Source organism: Leptonotus elevatus, chromosome 16 (genome assembly GCF_054856555.1).
Source record: "Leptonotus elevatus isolate MCC_2025b chromosome 16, RoL_Lele_1.0, whole genome shotgun sequence".
In the NCBI taxonomy this organism is placed as follows: Eukaryota; Metazoa; Chordata; class Actinopteri; order Syngnathiformes; family Syngnathidae; genus Leptonotus; species Leptonotus elevatus.
This window is the reverse complement of record NC_141254.1, coordinates 15690046-15706336: the sequence shown is the minus strand read 5'-3', so window position 1 is coordinate 15706336 and position 16291 is coordinate 15690046. Positions and strand designations below refer to the sequence as shown.

General features: G+C 41.2%; 1 protein-coding gene across 2 annotated transcripts in view; it reads right to left on the bottom strand.

Moving 5' to 3' along the window:
- The window catches only part of LOC147160956 (cell adhesion molecule DSCAML1-like), a 52929-nt gene that overhangs the window by 13122 nt on the left and 23516 nt on the right, over positions 1–16291 (bottom strand). Inside the window, exons 4-19 of one of the 2 annotated variants that reach the window (XM_086098551.1) lie at positions 14754–14900; positions 13745–14023; positions 11824–12099; positions 11448–11744; positions 9706–9978; positions 8080–8364; positions 7592–7711; positions 7332–7508; positions 6681–6880; positions 5874–5970; positions 5610–5738; positions 5349–5516; positions 5193–5263; positions 4450–4690; positions 3451–3636; positions 1623–1778 (exon numbers count right to left, since the gene is read on the bottom strand). In XM_086098551.1, coding sequence (XP_085954677.1) covers positions 1623–1778; positions 3451–3636; positions 4450–4690; positions 5193–5263; positions 5349–5516; positions 5610–5738; positions 5874–5970; positions 6681–6880; positions 7332–7508; positions 7592–7711; positions 8080–8364; positions 9706–9978; positions 11448–11744; positions 11824–12099; positions 13745–14023; positions 14754–14900 — 3102 coding nt within the window. The remainder of the gene's footprint in view (positions 1–1622; positions 1779–3450; positions 3637–4449; positions 4691–5192; positions 5264–5348; positions 5517–5609; positions 5739–5873; positions 5971–6680; positions 6881–7331; positions 7509–7591; positions 7712–8079; positions 8365–9705; positions 9979–11447; positions 11745–11823; positions 12100–13744; positions 14024–14753; positions 14901–16291) is intronic. The other variant, XM_086098552.1, reaches the window with a different exon arrangement.

The following is a 16291-nucleotide window of genomic DNA, read 5'->3' as shown; positions in this document are numbered from 1 at the left end:
CACAATAGCGCTGGACAGCGTGAGAGTGAGGCTTTTGTTTCTATAGAGTGCAGGGTTCACGGTGTCAAACCTATTCAGATCCTGACATAAATATTAGGTGCGCCAGACAGTGGGCCTCATCTCAGGGCTGCACAAAGAAGCGCTGCAGTGTAATGCCAAGCCTTCGTAAATCCATCACCAATTCCTTTCCCCCCAAAATGTAGGCCTCCCTGATCCCGCTATTCAGCCAGTCGGTGACTCAGTGCTCAGATAGGATGTAACAGAGCAGCGTTTACAAGCGAGGCAAGGGTGAAGCATTTGATAGCTGCTGATCCCGGGGGAGGGATGATGGGTGGCAACGGGGAAGCACACTGTCATAAATGAACCTCCATGTGAGAGGAGTATAGTGGGTGTGGCGGGAGTTAAATCCCATCTGGTGCCCAGAATCTGCCCTGGATGCCAGGAAGGCAAATAATCTGCAGTCCACACAGTAGTACAAAGGAAACAGATCCACCTTCGTCATTTTTTTGTCTGGGGGTGGTCATTTTTCATACTTAGTTTTTCCACACATTTTTAGACTTTCCTGCCTTTCTGCCAAATGTCTGACAATTTTGGAAATGTTATGGGCATATGGTAATTTTCTATCTCTTCTTTTATTTATTTTTTTATTTTTTACATATTTTATGGCTATTTTTGACTTTTTTCCCCCTGCAATTTATGTTATCAATTTTCTGACATTTTTGGCAATTTCATGGACATTTTATGGTATTTGTTTTTTTACTTTTCCGCTTCCTTTTTGGATATTTTATGGTCACTTTTTAAACTTTTTATTTTTTTTTTTTTTTATCTACTTTCCGTTTCTCTTTTTCTGACAACTAAGAAAAATGTGGACAAATGTTTTGAATATTAAATCATTAATGTCTTCAAATCTAAATCATTAATTAATTTAAAGAATATTTTTTATCTAAAAAAAATAAACATGAAAAAAAAATCTAAATTTCTTTTTTTTTTAGAGCTCCACAGGGAGCCACAGGAGAAGGAATCCGCCTACGTGATTGGTGTATTATGATTCATTATACTGATAAGAGGGGTACAATTGACAGTACAAAGCACGGGGAGGCCTCAAGACACACAATAAGCTGTATGTTTCTTTCTATCTCCCCATCTTCAATTCTTGTTTGCCACCCATGCCCCCAACTCTATACAGATCTGACAATAATCCTGCCTCCAATGGTGTAAGCACAAAATTAATTCTTTCTAATCCAAGAGGAGTTAATCCTTATGCCTATGGCAAGGGGGCTGATGGAAAGGATGCAGACTCGGGATGATGGTTGACTCCCATGTGCTATATGCTGTGAGAGGGAGAGAAAAACCACCCCCCCCCCCCACCCCCAACCCAGCTCCTCCCGCCAGGCCTCTCTCAGCCCTGAGCCATGTACCCAAAGCCTCTTAATTCTCATTAGCACCACTAATGGAGCTTCCTAGCATAAATGAGCTTTTGTCATGGGTTTGAGATACACCCAGCACCCATTTATCTACTCCCCTACCTCTTGTACTCTCAAGCACTTCACTTGTATTACTCATTTTAGACATTTTTAAACACTGAGATGAATGAAAGTAATTTCCTGTGCGTGTACACTCACGATCTTCACGGGTTTGGATGTACAGGACGTTGCTACGGACGCCGTCGCCAGCTTGTGTATACGCTAGCACCTGAACGCTGTAATTGGTGAACTTCTCCAGTCCTCGCAGCTCCACCTGCTCACGTGTGGTGGTGATGTTCTGCATCTCTCCCCACTCTGAGAATAATTGAACGATTTCATGCACACTGGCGGTAGTTTATTTGTTATCAACTACAGTGAACCTCCACATATTTGCGGTTTGGCATTCATGAATGAATATCTCTGCTGATTTTTCCCCCATTATTCACTGAAAATCTTGCATATTCCGTTTTTTTCTGCTCAGGCCAAGGCCAGAGCAATAAAAGTACAATTTGGCGCCATCTTGGCATACAGGAACTATACTGATGTGAGTTGTTAAGCCTATTTAGGCAAAAATTGTGCTTTGCTACCATTTTGTGGCATCTATGGGCAAGTATACACCTTTTTTAGAGTGGCGCATCAATTATTCACAAATTTTCCTCGCTAATATTGGAGGTTCACTGTACACAAACATAAATCACAGGACATCTACAAGTACAAAACAACAACAGTAGCAAAAGTATCTAAACATTTTATGACTTTCAATTGCATTTACAGTAGGGATGGGCGTGTGCTGATACTCGGCCTAATTTCAAGGTATCGGTACTCGCAAGGACGGCCGATACCAGTATCAGTTGTCCTCTTGTGGCCATTTTACAATCTGGAACTAAAGGCATCCATGTCTGACAGATGCCTATTAACTCATTTGCTCCCAAAAATGCATAAATACATATTATTTTAAATGTTTTAAGTGTCCCAAAGACGTATTTAATTATTATTATTTTTTATGCTAGGGCATACAGAAGGCTTTGATGTAGCCTCAACTGCAGAGAGAACGGTTGAAGAAATGGTAGTTATTACACAAACGGCCAGCAGGTGGCAGCAGAGCAAAAGAGATCAACCAGGGCCATGTTGAAAAAAGCTCCTTTTACTCACAGTTCTAAAAAGATTTGTGAATAATGATGAAACTGAGACATATTCTAATGCTAACGGCTGCAAAACGGAAACAGATGAAAGAAGAGACTCTACTCTTTATTTTGTTAGGTTCCATGCTTTTATAGCAATAGAACACAATATTCTGTGGGCCTTGCAAAATCAGTCAAAATCCAGTAAAGCAGCCGGGAGCGAAGGAGGTTACTTCAGTGAAAATGGCTGGGAGTGAATGAGTTAAGATGTACAAGCACATACATTTCTATTGGAATTTTTTTTTTTCGTGACACTGGATTATTACTTTCATTTGATTGATTGATTTATCTATTGATTAAATTATTTATTTATTTAATTTAAATTAATTTTATTGTGTGTTATTTAGAAAATATGTATTTTATGAACAATTGAAAAAAGATAATAGAACATTGCCATTAATTTAATGAAATATATATTGGGATATACAGTATAGGTCTTTCTTTCAAATTATTCGTCATTGTTTTTTTCAGTTTTTAATATTATCTGTCATTGTTTTTTTAAATCTTTTAAAGTGGTATCGGTACTTGGTATCATTAATCGGTGACTACTTGAGAGTTGAGTACTTGTGAAAAAGTGGTCTCAAACATCCCTAATCAACAATATTAACACTGAAATACACACTAACATTAAATGCTACTCCTACAACAAACACATTATATGACATTTACACACAAACACACTTAACGATAACAAACAAATACACAGAAAGAGGAAGTGCTTTATGAGGTACACACATGTCAACAACATTGACAGTGAGGTGGGAGGGCTGTTTGGTGAAGTTTAGAATGATATAGATGATAATTACTCTGCATTGGCCATTGGGCCCGGCCCCCACAGCACCCACCTCCGTCGGGGAAGAGGGACCAAAACACAACCCGGTAGCCTTTCAGCACACCGTGCAGCGTCAGCCGTGGAGGCTCTGCCCACGTGATCACCGCCTCATCCGACGTGACCGAGATGGCTCGTACGTTCTGGGGGGGTTCGCTGGGCACTGGGGGCATAGCGGGAAGGGGGGGGGAGTGTTAGCGCTGCATCCGGAAAAATATGTGACTTTTTCGGTTATTGGCGTAAGAATGGCCTGACGGATCGAGCTTGTATGCTGAAGCGCTTACATTTGAGGAATCGTGCAATCACTCCAGGAATAAATCAGTCAAATGAGCTCAAATTAGCGCTCAATAGCTTGTTCTATGTAAGCTTTTAGAGAAATGGAGGAGAAGACTGGGGAGAGAGAGATGAGAAAATATTAAGAGCTACACCTTAAAGGGTTCAAATGCAAACGAGTAGGGTGGGGTGAATCAGATGTGGAGGATAAAATCTAGCGAAAGGTAATTTTCATCTTTAATGTAATAGCAGTTGTGGCGACGGAAACAGACAACCTATGTGGGTAATTACAAGAACATCAAACAGCCTACCATGATCAAGGTTGTCTACACACCAAAAAGACATGCGACATTATGGCCGAATGAGAAAATCATCAGAGAAAAATAAAAACAAAGGAAAATAGTTGACCCAGATTGAACTAAAAGCAGTAAGACAATGAGAACAGGAGGTGAAAAAGGAGCATAATAAGGTTCCTTGTTTCTCCCATGGCTTCTAGCAGCCTAACGAGGGTGCTAATTAAAGAAGGCAGAATCATGGGGGGGATGTGCTACAACTCCAATTCAACCACTTTTAGTGTTGTACAAATGCATGTTCACATTTTTTATTTATATGCTACTGTTCCATTGAGACTTTTACACAACAGAAAATAAATCGTTTCTGTTGTGTTCTCTCCTACTATTTTGTCCATCAGCGTTTTCCTTACCATCTTCCAGCGTGGTTGCGTTGATCTCCGTACTGGAAGGCCCCGTCCCAGCTCTGTTGAAGGCCTGGACCACCACTCCGTACTGGGCAAACTTCTTGAGGTTGTCTAGGGTGTATACCTCACTGTCGCCCGTAGCTTTCATCTCCACGATACTGTATTGGCCATTGCTGCCTGGGCCGTTTTCTCTGTAGCCGATCTGGTAGCCACGGATAACACCGTTCTGCAGCTCCTTTTTGGGAGCCTTGAAGAGATGAGTTGATACAATTAAAATGGACTGATATATGGTAAATTCATGTTCGTTTTTTTGAGGTAAAGGTATATGGTTATGTTTTTTTGGAATACATAACTAGCTGAATAAATAACTACATCCGCTAAATAATAGTTTGCATAATTGTAGTGTTCTCTGATTTGCGCTCGATCACAACAGTGCAAAAAGCGAAATAACCTGAATTTGAAGAAATTGTCTGTAGGTACTAAAAGCTGCTATCACTGAGCTGAAATGCAAATTAATACATTCCACTGCAATATTATTTCACTATCCGCTAAAAATGAAAGCAATGACTGAGCCACAGAGACATTATGGTGAGCTGAATAAAGATGACATCAGAGCAATCTGATTGGACGCTTAGTCAGCACTTTGAAGCAATTCCATTTCATCACTGGCACTTATTTTTTTAGCCAAGACAACTAATATTTTGTGTGTCTGAGCTGCAAAAAGACAAAGAATATAGTCACAAATTTACCCTCCATGTGACCCGAATGCTCTGTGATGTCATGGGCTGCAGGATGACATCCATTGGCGGCCCATCAGGTGCTATTGAAGAAAAGACATTGAATGCATTATGAATGCTGAAATTCTGAGAGCATAGTGTAGTTTTTTCTTTAATGAGATGACTTACGTGCTTCTTCTGTACTAATTGTCAGTTCTTTACTTGGAAGGCTACGGCCGATCTTGTTGTAGGAATACATGCGGATGCTGTATACACAAGCCGGGTGCAACTCTACAATGTTGGCTTGGTTGTTGGTGGGTGAAATATTCCTGGTTGTGTACATGTGGTCCCAGGAGTCTGACAAGTGAAGAAATTAGATTTAAATTTTTAATTTTTTTATGAAACAGATCATCAAAAGTTGTCATTAAGGCTTTGATCTGGGCTACCTACCTGACTTGTTCTTGTACTCAATGTCATAGCTTGTGATGATGCTGTTCCCGTCAAACCTTTGGATCCAGCGGAGGTTCATGCTCCGGTCCTTCACCTCTCTTACTTCCAGCTCTGGGGGGTCTGGCGGTTCTGTACGTGCGTGTGAATACAGAGTTTGCCAGATCAAATATCTCTATTGGACTTTTCGAATACAAACACGAGTGCTGTGTTATGAGTCTCAATGCTTTATTAGGTGAAAGGTTGAGACATGTTCCTTATGCATACCTTGCACAGTGAGTTGGATGAGTCCTCGACCTTCTCCATAGGAGTTAATGGCGTGACAAGAGAAGAAGACGGAATCTCCTCTGTCTGCTGGGTTCAGCTGTGAGTAACAAAGGTTATAGTTAGCTAAAACGACATATGACAAAAACTATATGCTAGCATTAGCAACTTAGCATCTTCGTAAAATCAACAATGTAAAAATACATTCATTCACTTTCCAACTTGTTGAGAAAATCTATACCACTCTTGTTGGACTCTGAGGTAAGATGAACAAGTCTTGCTGTCAGAAAGCAAAGGTTGCCAAAATGTCTCTGTACAATTGAATCTGTTTTTATATCCCCACCCTATTGACGTCTGTGAATTATTTATGCATTTAATTATTCAAACTAACACACATAATTCTTCCTTCTCAGCCACGCGTTATGGAGGAAACAAAAATACCACACTTAGGACCTCCTCCTCATTTGAATAACATTAAATGACACATTTCATGCTGACAGCATCGACAGCATTAAATAAATACATATTAGAGCAGAGCGTTTTTAATTATGGATTGATACTTAATTATTTTTGGATTTATTTCCACATATATCTTATATTTATTTGTATTGTTTGAGTCTTGTTTTTTATTTATTTATTTATGTACATTATTTTTTTTGTATTTCATTTTTGAGTTATTTTTTTTCTATCCGTTTTTATTTTCACTTTTATCTATTTACGTTTTTTTTTTTTTGCAATTAATTTTGGCCCTCCACACGCGTGGCCATGAAGACATCAGACATGTCGCGTACAACGCGCTCAATAGTTGACCTTTAGGGTCGAGATGACTTCATCGCCCTTCTTGTTAATAGTGATTGAATAACGGGGGTTTCTCTCCGCGTCGATGACCGTGTCCCCTCTTTCCCAGCGGATGATGATGGGCTGCTCCCCTCGAGCTGTGCAGTTCAACTCCTTAGTCTGGCCCTTCCTGGCCATGGTGGTGTTGGGGTGGCTGGTGATCATTGCGGGAACTGGGAAGAATGATAGACCCCGTGTCAGTGTGACAAATGGCATTACATGGCATAATGAGACAAGGATGCAGGGAAGGGGTGATGGAAACGGAGGATATATTACAAATGTATAGCCATCTCTATATATTCCCTTCCTCTTCCATTTCACGCTTTAAGCCCCGCTGGCTGCATCTTTCTGCTTCAATCTCTCCTCTGCTCAGACAGATTATTGATTATAGGGGTTCTTGTGGTTTTGTTTTCATCACTAATTCATCAGTCCTTTTCCCCAACCTTGAGCAGTACACAGACGGAACATATCACTCAAGAGTAAATCTACCCCCAGTTAACGACAGACACGTGGTTTTATTATTAGGTTCGGTCCACAGTTTACTACCCTCGGGCAAAAATGCCTCTGTATACATGTGAGGAAAAAAAAGCTGTGTTCAAACCAAAGGAAATGATTGGCACTTACTCTTGACAGTGAGGATCATGCTCTTACTGATGTCTGAGCCCACTCCATTGGAGGCCTGACACAGGTAGTATCCGCGGTCATCCTCGAGCACATGGCGGATGAGCAGCGATCCGTTTGACATGATCTGGATGCGACCGGTTAGAGGGACCGGATGGTACTGCTGGGGGTTTCCAACACCTGCATGACAAAACACCTTTTTACTTTGACTCTTGATTTGTTATTAGTTATAAAGATGTTGGGTTGCTGTAATTATTTTTTACCTTTAGCATGTTTCCACATGACTTTCGGAGGAGGGTAACCCTCCACAGAGCAGTTGAGAACTCCGGCTTTGCCGTAGATGCAGTCCTGGTTGTTGGGCTGCACCACAAATCGTGGTGGTACTGAGGAACACAAAGTTGCACTCAACTTATTTTGTAACTCGTTGGAAAACCTTGGTTTGAAATGGTTAAGTTGTTAAAATGATTAGCTAATTCAAGCCCCACTGGGAGTCAACACAACCAAAAAAGTTGGGTTAGTCCCTTGTTGATCCATAATGGGTTATTTTTGACCCAACTGTTTTTAGAGTGTAACGTTTTGGTGCACTTTTCAGTGAGTACCGACAGGCTTTTCCATCCTGTCTTCCTCTGTTGGTCAATTTTGTCGTTCTGTACTTGTGCAATGACAATAACGATAAAGATAAAATATCATACAAAGCAATTTCGGCTCTTTGGACCTCATTTTTTCATCTACATATGTATTAGTGCCTCACCAGTAACAATCAGCTGTCTCTCCCAGCTGACTGTGGCGGCAGCGTTGCTGGCAATGCAGGTGTAGTTTCCGTTGTGTTTTAGTGTCACCTTGGAAATTTGCAGGGAGCTCATGAACTCTTTGGTCTCTATTGCAACGCCAGAGGTGGGCCCTGGCACAATGAGCTGGCCGTCTTTGTGCCAGGTGATGCGTATGGGCATGTCCCCGGATGACACCACGCAGGCGATGTAGATGAGCTTCCCCACTGAGGTAGAGGGGATGTCGAAGGGCTGGATGAGAGGTGGCACTAGCGGAGAGAGAGGAAGAGTTAAAAAAAAAAAAAATGACAGTGGGTTGATGTGAAAGAGTGTCAGCTATGCTGAGAGAAGGTCATTGGCCAGTAGGGCTCCTTCTTTGCCCCCCTTGAATCCTCCATCTCCCGTAGTCCCTAAGAGCTACTCTGGTTAGGATCCAATTGGCAGGAGGAAGTCATTCCGTTGCCATAGTAATGGAGGTTGGCGCTGTGGTACTACAGCTGAGACATCTGGGGGATTTAATCTAGGCTTCATTATTATTCATCTAATTAAATCAGACACACGCAGGCACATGCGCACACCCTTAAACACCTCTGCAGCTGCCCAGCCACCATCGTTACCCCCCCTCTCACGGACAAAATGAGTCACTTAGTCAACCGGAAACAAGAGGAAAAAAGGAGGGGCACCAACCAAGTTGGAGACCAACAAGATCAACAATACAAAATTCATAAAGCAAAAATCCTTTGTGATTCATCCAAACTATTTCATAGATAAAATAACATTTCAGCATTTGTGGCTACCCGGAGTTCATAGGCTTCGATGAGCTCATCAGCAAACTTTGCAGTAGCCTGATAACGATCCTAAATCGTATCAATCAGGTGTGTTGGAGGAGGGAAACATCCAAAACAGGCTGGATAGGGGCTCTCGGGGACCGGACTTGGGCACCCCTGACATATACAGTACTCATCATGGTCATTAGGCGGCCTGAATATCAAAATGGGTGCTAAAAGTACTGTGCACTGGGACAGAGAGCTGTCTGGAAAAAGGGTCATACATGCCAAGAATGTTATTTAATGTTAAATTTTAATTAAGTTAATTTAAGTAATTGATTAAATTACTGTGATTTTAATTTAATTAATGAAATACATTTTAATTACATTAATTAATGCAATTAATGTCAATTTTATTTTATTTTATTCTAATTAATACAATTTAATATTCCCACTCTACAAAGAAAAAACTATATTAGGCATTAGAGATGGGCAAGCACCGATACCAGGTCTTCGGTATCGGGGTGATACCAGGCATGGTATCGGTACTCACAATGGTGGCCGATACTAGTATCGGCCCACTCTTGCAGCCATTTTACAATTAGAAATATAAATTAGAAGCATGGAAAATTGCCATTAAAATAAAAAAAAGTACTAAAAAGTACGAGTGGTATCGATACTTGGTGTCAGTATCAGTGACTACTCAAGAGTTAAGTACTTGTACTGACATCGGTCTGAAGAAAAAAGTATCGAGCATCCCTATTGGACATAAAGAAAGAACACAATCTGCTTATTGTAAAAACTGCAGCTACTTGACGACTTGAACAGATTCCTTCCACTTACCTTTAACAGTAACATGCACAGTCTGGTTGATTGACACTTGGGGTTGGATCAGAACACTACAAAGGTAGGTGCCCTCATCGGCGCCCTTCTGCACGTCCGTCAGCCGCAGGGTGCCATTGTCAAACAACACTTGTCGGTGATTATCGGGCAGCTGCATGCCGTCCTTCAGCCACTTAATGGAGTAGTAAGGGTACCCAATGACACGGCACGTTATGTACGTGTTCCTGCCTGCCACTGCCGTCATGTCCCGCATGGGTCTGATTCGGGGTGGACCTGGAGACACGGGGAAAAGAGGGAGGGGGTGGCGGGGCGGACACAGTGGTCGGAAAGACGGGCCGATGAGGTGAGGGAGGTCGTGGCAGAGAGATGGAGCAGCCATGGAAACAGAAGGTGAAGCGATAAAGGTCGATGGACAGAGTGATTGGGGTAAGTTGAGAGGTGGACAGGGAGGTTAGTTTTGCTCCCTTTGCTAAAATTGACTGAGGATATTTGTATTTGTATTTATATCTTAACCCTACTTTTATGCTACAAATTGAAGAGTAGACAGTGGTACCTTGACTTGCAAGTACAATTTGTTCCAAGGCCAAGTTCGCAACTCAATTTACTCAAATATCAGATCAATTTCCACCATTAAAAAAAATGGTACTGTATTGGAAGGTTTTTAATTAGTTAATGAAAACTAAGGAAATAACTAAAACTAAAATCAAAACACATTTTTGTTAATGAAAAAACCTAAAACCTAAAACCTCTCACCACACAGTTTATAAACTTTCCTCATCGAGGCATTTACTTGTTCTCACATTTCTCTCTTGTTTAAACATTCTCAATATTCAAACCTTCATAAATGTTATAAAATGGGTACATTACTGTAAAAAAAAAAATGCGTACAAAATTGCACACACAAGAATCAGCAACGCCGCGAAAAGTCAACCGTGTTATAGCAAAAACAAAATTCATTTTTGTTAATAAATTTAATACGTTTTCAGGGTTTATTTTATGTATATTTATTTTGGTTTTAATGTACAGATGTACAAAAGAAAGAAAGTTGAACAGTAATTTGGATTTTATTTTTATTTTACTTTATTACACAATACTTAGTGACTTTTTTTAATCTTGCGCTCCACAAATTGCCATATATATATAAAAAAAACTAATACTAAAACTAATAAAAACCAAAGCTAAAATTAAGCATTTTCAGAAAAAAACTAACTAGCTGTAAAAACTGCTTAAAATAAAATGAAATAAGTCAAAACAAAATAAAAAGTAACTATAAAGAAAACTCGTAAACTATTATGAACCCGCTGTATTGTTTGAAAACATAATGAAGTGTGAATGCAGAGCTTTAAAAAGTGTCATTACTGCACACAATGTAGCATTTGTGTTTGCTTTTAAGGGTTTTGTGTGTGTGTGAGAGTCTGGGTGTGAGCTGTGACTTACAGCAGCTCCTTGTAATGCCCCCCCCCTCTTCAATAAACATATGAATCTCTTTCACTTTAATGGCTGTGTACCTGATGCTTTCTCATAGCTAAAATTTTAGCTTGCGACACAAAACGAAAAATACAGAAATAAAAAATTGGCCAAGTATCAGATTAGTAACTAGAAAAACCCATAAATCGAGGCACCCGTAAGTCAAGGTATCAGTGTATTTACATATCGATAGACACATACATTTATCACTATCTGTACTGTATTTATATAGAATGAGGTGTAGAGTGCATTTATATTGAAAAGCAGACAGGCACCTCTTACGTTTATGCGCGCTTGGTACTCGGCGCTGCCGGCCGAGTTGCGTGCGACGCAACGATAGACTCCCCCATCTCGGATGAGCGGGTTGCTGACGTTGACGTGGGACACGGTCATGCCGTCCGACTGGGTGTACTGACTGGTCTTGTAGGTGGAGTCCCGCACCACAGGCTCATCGTCCAGCGTCCAGGTGATGGAGGGTGGCGGCGCTCCTTTGGCCTCGCACACGAGGGAGAAAGGCTCGCCGGGGTTCACCACTTTCTCGCTGAAGGACGTCACAATGCGAGGGGTGCCGTCTAACCACGAAAAAAAGATCAAGATGAATCGTTTTCTGACAGAAGATTAAATATTTTAACATCGGCTCTTTCAACTTACCCTCAAGCAGAATGATGGAGAAGTCCTGAGATGTGTGGCCCTTGCGGGAAGCAAAGCACTGGTAGGCACCAGAGTGGAATTTCTGTGCTGCAGTGATCTGCAGGGTGTCGTTGTGTTGACCCTGGATGGAGATGTGCTGGTCGGGGAAGATGGGCTCCGTGTTTCGGTACCAGTTGATGGTGTATTCTGGAGAACCTTCCACAGTGCAGGTGAAGAAGAGTGTGCTGCTAATTCCCGTTTTCAGGTTCTTGGGGGATAAGGTCACTCGAAGTGGATCTGAAAGACGGACCGCAAATGAAAATGTTTGAGGAATGAATGGTTTATTGTTTATCACAACTGGAGATAGATCACCGATATTTGAAGCAAGTGTTAATTTTATCAGTCGTTTTTAAATTTTTGTCTCAGTTTTAGTCCAGTTTCAATAATGCTTGTTAGTTTTTAATCATACTTAGTCAACCTCATCCCGTTTTTATTTAGTCAGCTAAAAATCAAGCATTTTGTCCAAGAAAACATAATATTATTCGTCTAGATTTAATCAACAAAAACTGTCAATGTTTTAGTTAAGACAACCATTTTACCCTTTTTACAATGAAAATTTCCATCTGATCTATTTCACATAAAATGTAATTTACTTTCCGCTTATCTTTTTTTTGGAGAAAAAAAAAATCAATTGCAACTTCACAAACAATTACGCCATATTAACAAATAGCTATGGCTCCAAGCTACGAGCTAGCATTAGTTAGCCAGCATTCGCGAGTGGTCAGAACGTATTCTTGGAACGTTATAGCTGTTGGAATAATGTTACGTTATAAACAACCACGACTAATTTTTTTGGTTACAAAATCATCATTTTTTTCTCTCATCTTTGTTCATGAACTAAAATGTACATAGATTAAAGTCCAGTCTTTATTAAGTAGACGACATTTTCGTCTCTTCATTTGTCAACAAAAATGTATTCTGATTTACTCCCAATTATTGTTTAACTATTTAACCATAACTATTTAGTCTAGTCTAGTCTACAAAAAATATTTTCATTTAGTTTTTGTTTACAAAATTAACACATTTGAAGTCGATATTCATTTTCCGTAAAAAGGCCAAAAATATGCTTAATTTCCCCAAAATGCTTCTCCCTATTAAATGTAACCAATTTTCTCACCAACTCGTGACTGAAATTTCACCCAGATTTATGAGTACAGCGTATATTTACATTCACAGAGCAGGGTAAAAAGCGAGCAAAAGCGCAATCAGCAGTGGCGACTCAATCAGTTGGACGCACTCATTAAAAAGCAGCTGGAGATATCGCTTCGCATCTATGTCCACTTTATGTGTGTGCGCAAATGTCAGTGAGCAATAAGGCAGCTGGTGGTGTGTGCCAGGGGGCATTACTGTGCCTTCCAAGCACCCCACCCTCCCTCCTCCCCCCACCCCATCCTGTCAAAGTCACAGAGTGTGCTGCCATGATGTGCCCACCGGCCAAGCTGAACGCCTCCCCGTTCGCTCCATGTCTCGCCTTTGTTTACTTGCATGCTTACACACTTTTACCTCTGTCCTACACTATTATTATCGTGTTACTTTGTTGATAATGTCATTCCGGCCTGGCCTTGGTGGATGTCTGCTCATTTTGTCTTTGACCCCTGGTCTCTACACCACCATCTTCCTCACTCTCCTCCTCAGTGATGCTGACTTGTGCTGGCAGCTGCGTTATGGCTTCAGTCTCAGTAAATTACATCCCTGTCACCCATTCTGAGAGCTGACATATTGGGGCATCATATACAGTAGCGCTCACGTTTTGTTACACTCGCACTGTATGCGCGCCTGAAAGCAAAAAGGAGAGGAGTGTGTGAATGCGATCGTCTGCCAGCTAGAAGAGAGTGTGCGGCAGTCTGTCAGTTTTGCGTGTGCGTGCGTAGCGCTCACGCACCTATTATGTGAAGCTGTCCAGACACTTCCTTCGAGCCAAAGCTGTTGGTGACTTCGCATGCGTAGCTGCCGCTGTCTTCCTGTCGCAGGTCGCTGATGGTCAGCCCCGTCAAACGCCGTGTCCAGCGGGTGTCCGAGGGCAGGGGGCGGCCATCTTTTAGCCAACGCACAGTAGGGCTGGGGTAACCTCCTGCTATGCAAGGGAGCTCGATACTCTGGCCTGCATGCACCTCCCCTGATTGGAAACTGTCCAGGATGGTGGGTGAGGACTCATTGGGGTCTAGAGGGAAGATATGGACAAATTAAGTGCTTTTGAATAAGTGCAAAATTAACTAATTAATTGCATAATTTTCTATAATGAGTCACAATTAATCACATTCTTCTGCTTTTGCTGCTACTTACTTACTTGTGAGATATTTACTTGAGTAAAAATGTTGTAATCAATGTAAAATCATCAAAGAAAGACTGTTCTAATAGCATTTTTAGCCTACTTCTCCTGTAAAACAAAATGGACAAAAAAAATAATCATTTCAGAACTTCCCGTAACTTAAGCAGGGAATTTTGCTATTTGACTCTGGAGTACTCCAACAAGCATCAAGCAAATACATCAGAAAGTAAAACTACCTATAATCTTATGTCTTTGTTTATTCATCTTCCCGCCAGTGACTCCGCCAATTTTGGCTACACATAGAGTTAAGTGAGTTCATTTTTTTAAACAGTTGTAAAGTTCAGATGGGAACTTTCACTGGTTCTTTTATCTTTAATGCTCGCTACACTAATACTTGTAATAGCAACCAGGATGCCAGAAAGATCAAGTACGCAGCCGTCCGTGAAGCCTTATATACAAAAACCCATGCTCCGATTGACCTAAAATTGAAGATTTAGTCTCGTGCCATCACTATCAACGAGTACGCCAAGTTTCATTCAAATGGAAATAGTTTTGGTTAAAACCACTGGGCGATTTGGCATAGAAGTAGATTTCGACAGAAAACCGGAAGAACCGATCTCACCCATCACAGAGAGCCTGGCTCCATTGCTTTGGCGCGTCTCCCCGCTGTATTTATGCCTGGTAATGCACCGGTAGGTGGAAAGGGCATCCTCCTTCTGAACATCTGAGATGTAGAGAGCCCCAAAGGAGGTCAGCAAGAACCTGTTACCTGGAATAAAAGAAGAGAAAAATAAATGACAAAAACATCATGTAAAGACAACCACGTCCTCCAAAAGTGGCATTCAAGATGTAGAGCACACATTGAAGTGAGTTACACCAATCACAGATAAAGCCCAAAAAACACACTTCTCAAAAGGAGATACGGGGAGGCATCGTGGATTATGATTTAAGTGCGTGTGTTTAATCAGCAAACACGTATATTAGGGTTGAACAAAAGATGGAGCCAGCATGCCACACTTATTTACGACATGTTTGCATTGGATATTTTGTATGACCCTGTGAGGAGACACAGCCTGCAATTTCCCCGCCACCTTTGTTTGCCCCCCTGCAAAGAAGTCTTACTGGATAATGAGTACTTTAAGAGCGCTACTCCCACAGCAGTGACAAGTGGCTTGTCAAAACACTCCGACACAGGCAGAGCGACGGCGAGATCAGCAGGATGTGTCAAAAGCGCAATTTCCGTCTTTTGCGGCACATTGAATTCATCCTATCTGCGGATTCAATCACACGACTTCCCCCTTACTGACGCTGTCCATCTCGGACGAGTGGCTTGCGTAAAATCCATCAATTTTATAGTCAACTCTCATTAGTCAACTCGCTCATTTGGTCTGTCTCAGTGACGCGGGCTCCTCCTCGCAGTCTCCGAGCAGAGTGGCAGACGGAGTAAAATATTAATTACTAAATCACTGTGCGCCCTCAGCTTTTATTCATGCTTACTTGACAAGCTAACAAGAAACAGAGCTGATGTCCGTTGAAAGCGCGCACGCTTGCACGCGCGCACACACACACACACACACATTACAAGTGCAATGTTCCGCTCCTATATCGTCATCATCATTATATATAACACTCATTTTGAAGTGATCGTTTTTTTTCTTTTTTCTTTTTTTTAGTCGCTCGCCTTCAGTGTAGTACTATGTTGTTCTGCAACATGTGGGGCAGCGCTACTGTAGTAGGGTTGTCCAAACTATGGCCCGGGGACCATTTAGGGCCCGCCGTCCATATATAAGCGGGCCACGGCAGCATTGGAAATGTAGCTGTGGAAAAAGTGGGGTGATGTGAGTAACATGTACTACTACTTAACTTTTCGAGCTATTGTTTGCGATGACACACATAAAAAAAAAACACACAGCTAAAATAGTATCAGAATAATATATTTTTCATAAAACTAGATAAAAAAGATAATTCAGTCTCAAAAATAGTTTCCTCCACGCTAAAAGATAAACAAACACAAACTACAACAACGAAGTATTTTTTCTCCCACAGCAGACAAACTTTAAAGTCATATCTGCTAAGGTTTAATTAGAACACATTTTTATAGTATCTCAGTTTTCAGTATTGTTTTGCTCTTTATAATACTGAGTCGCCAACGTGGCAAAA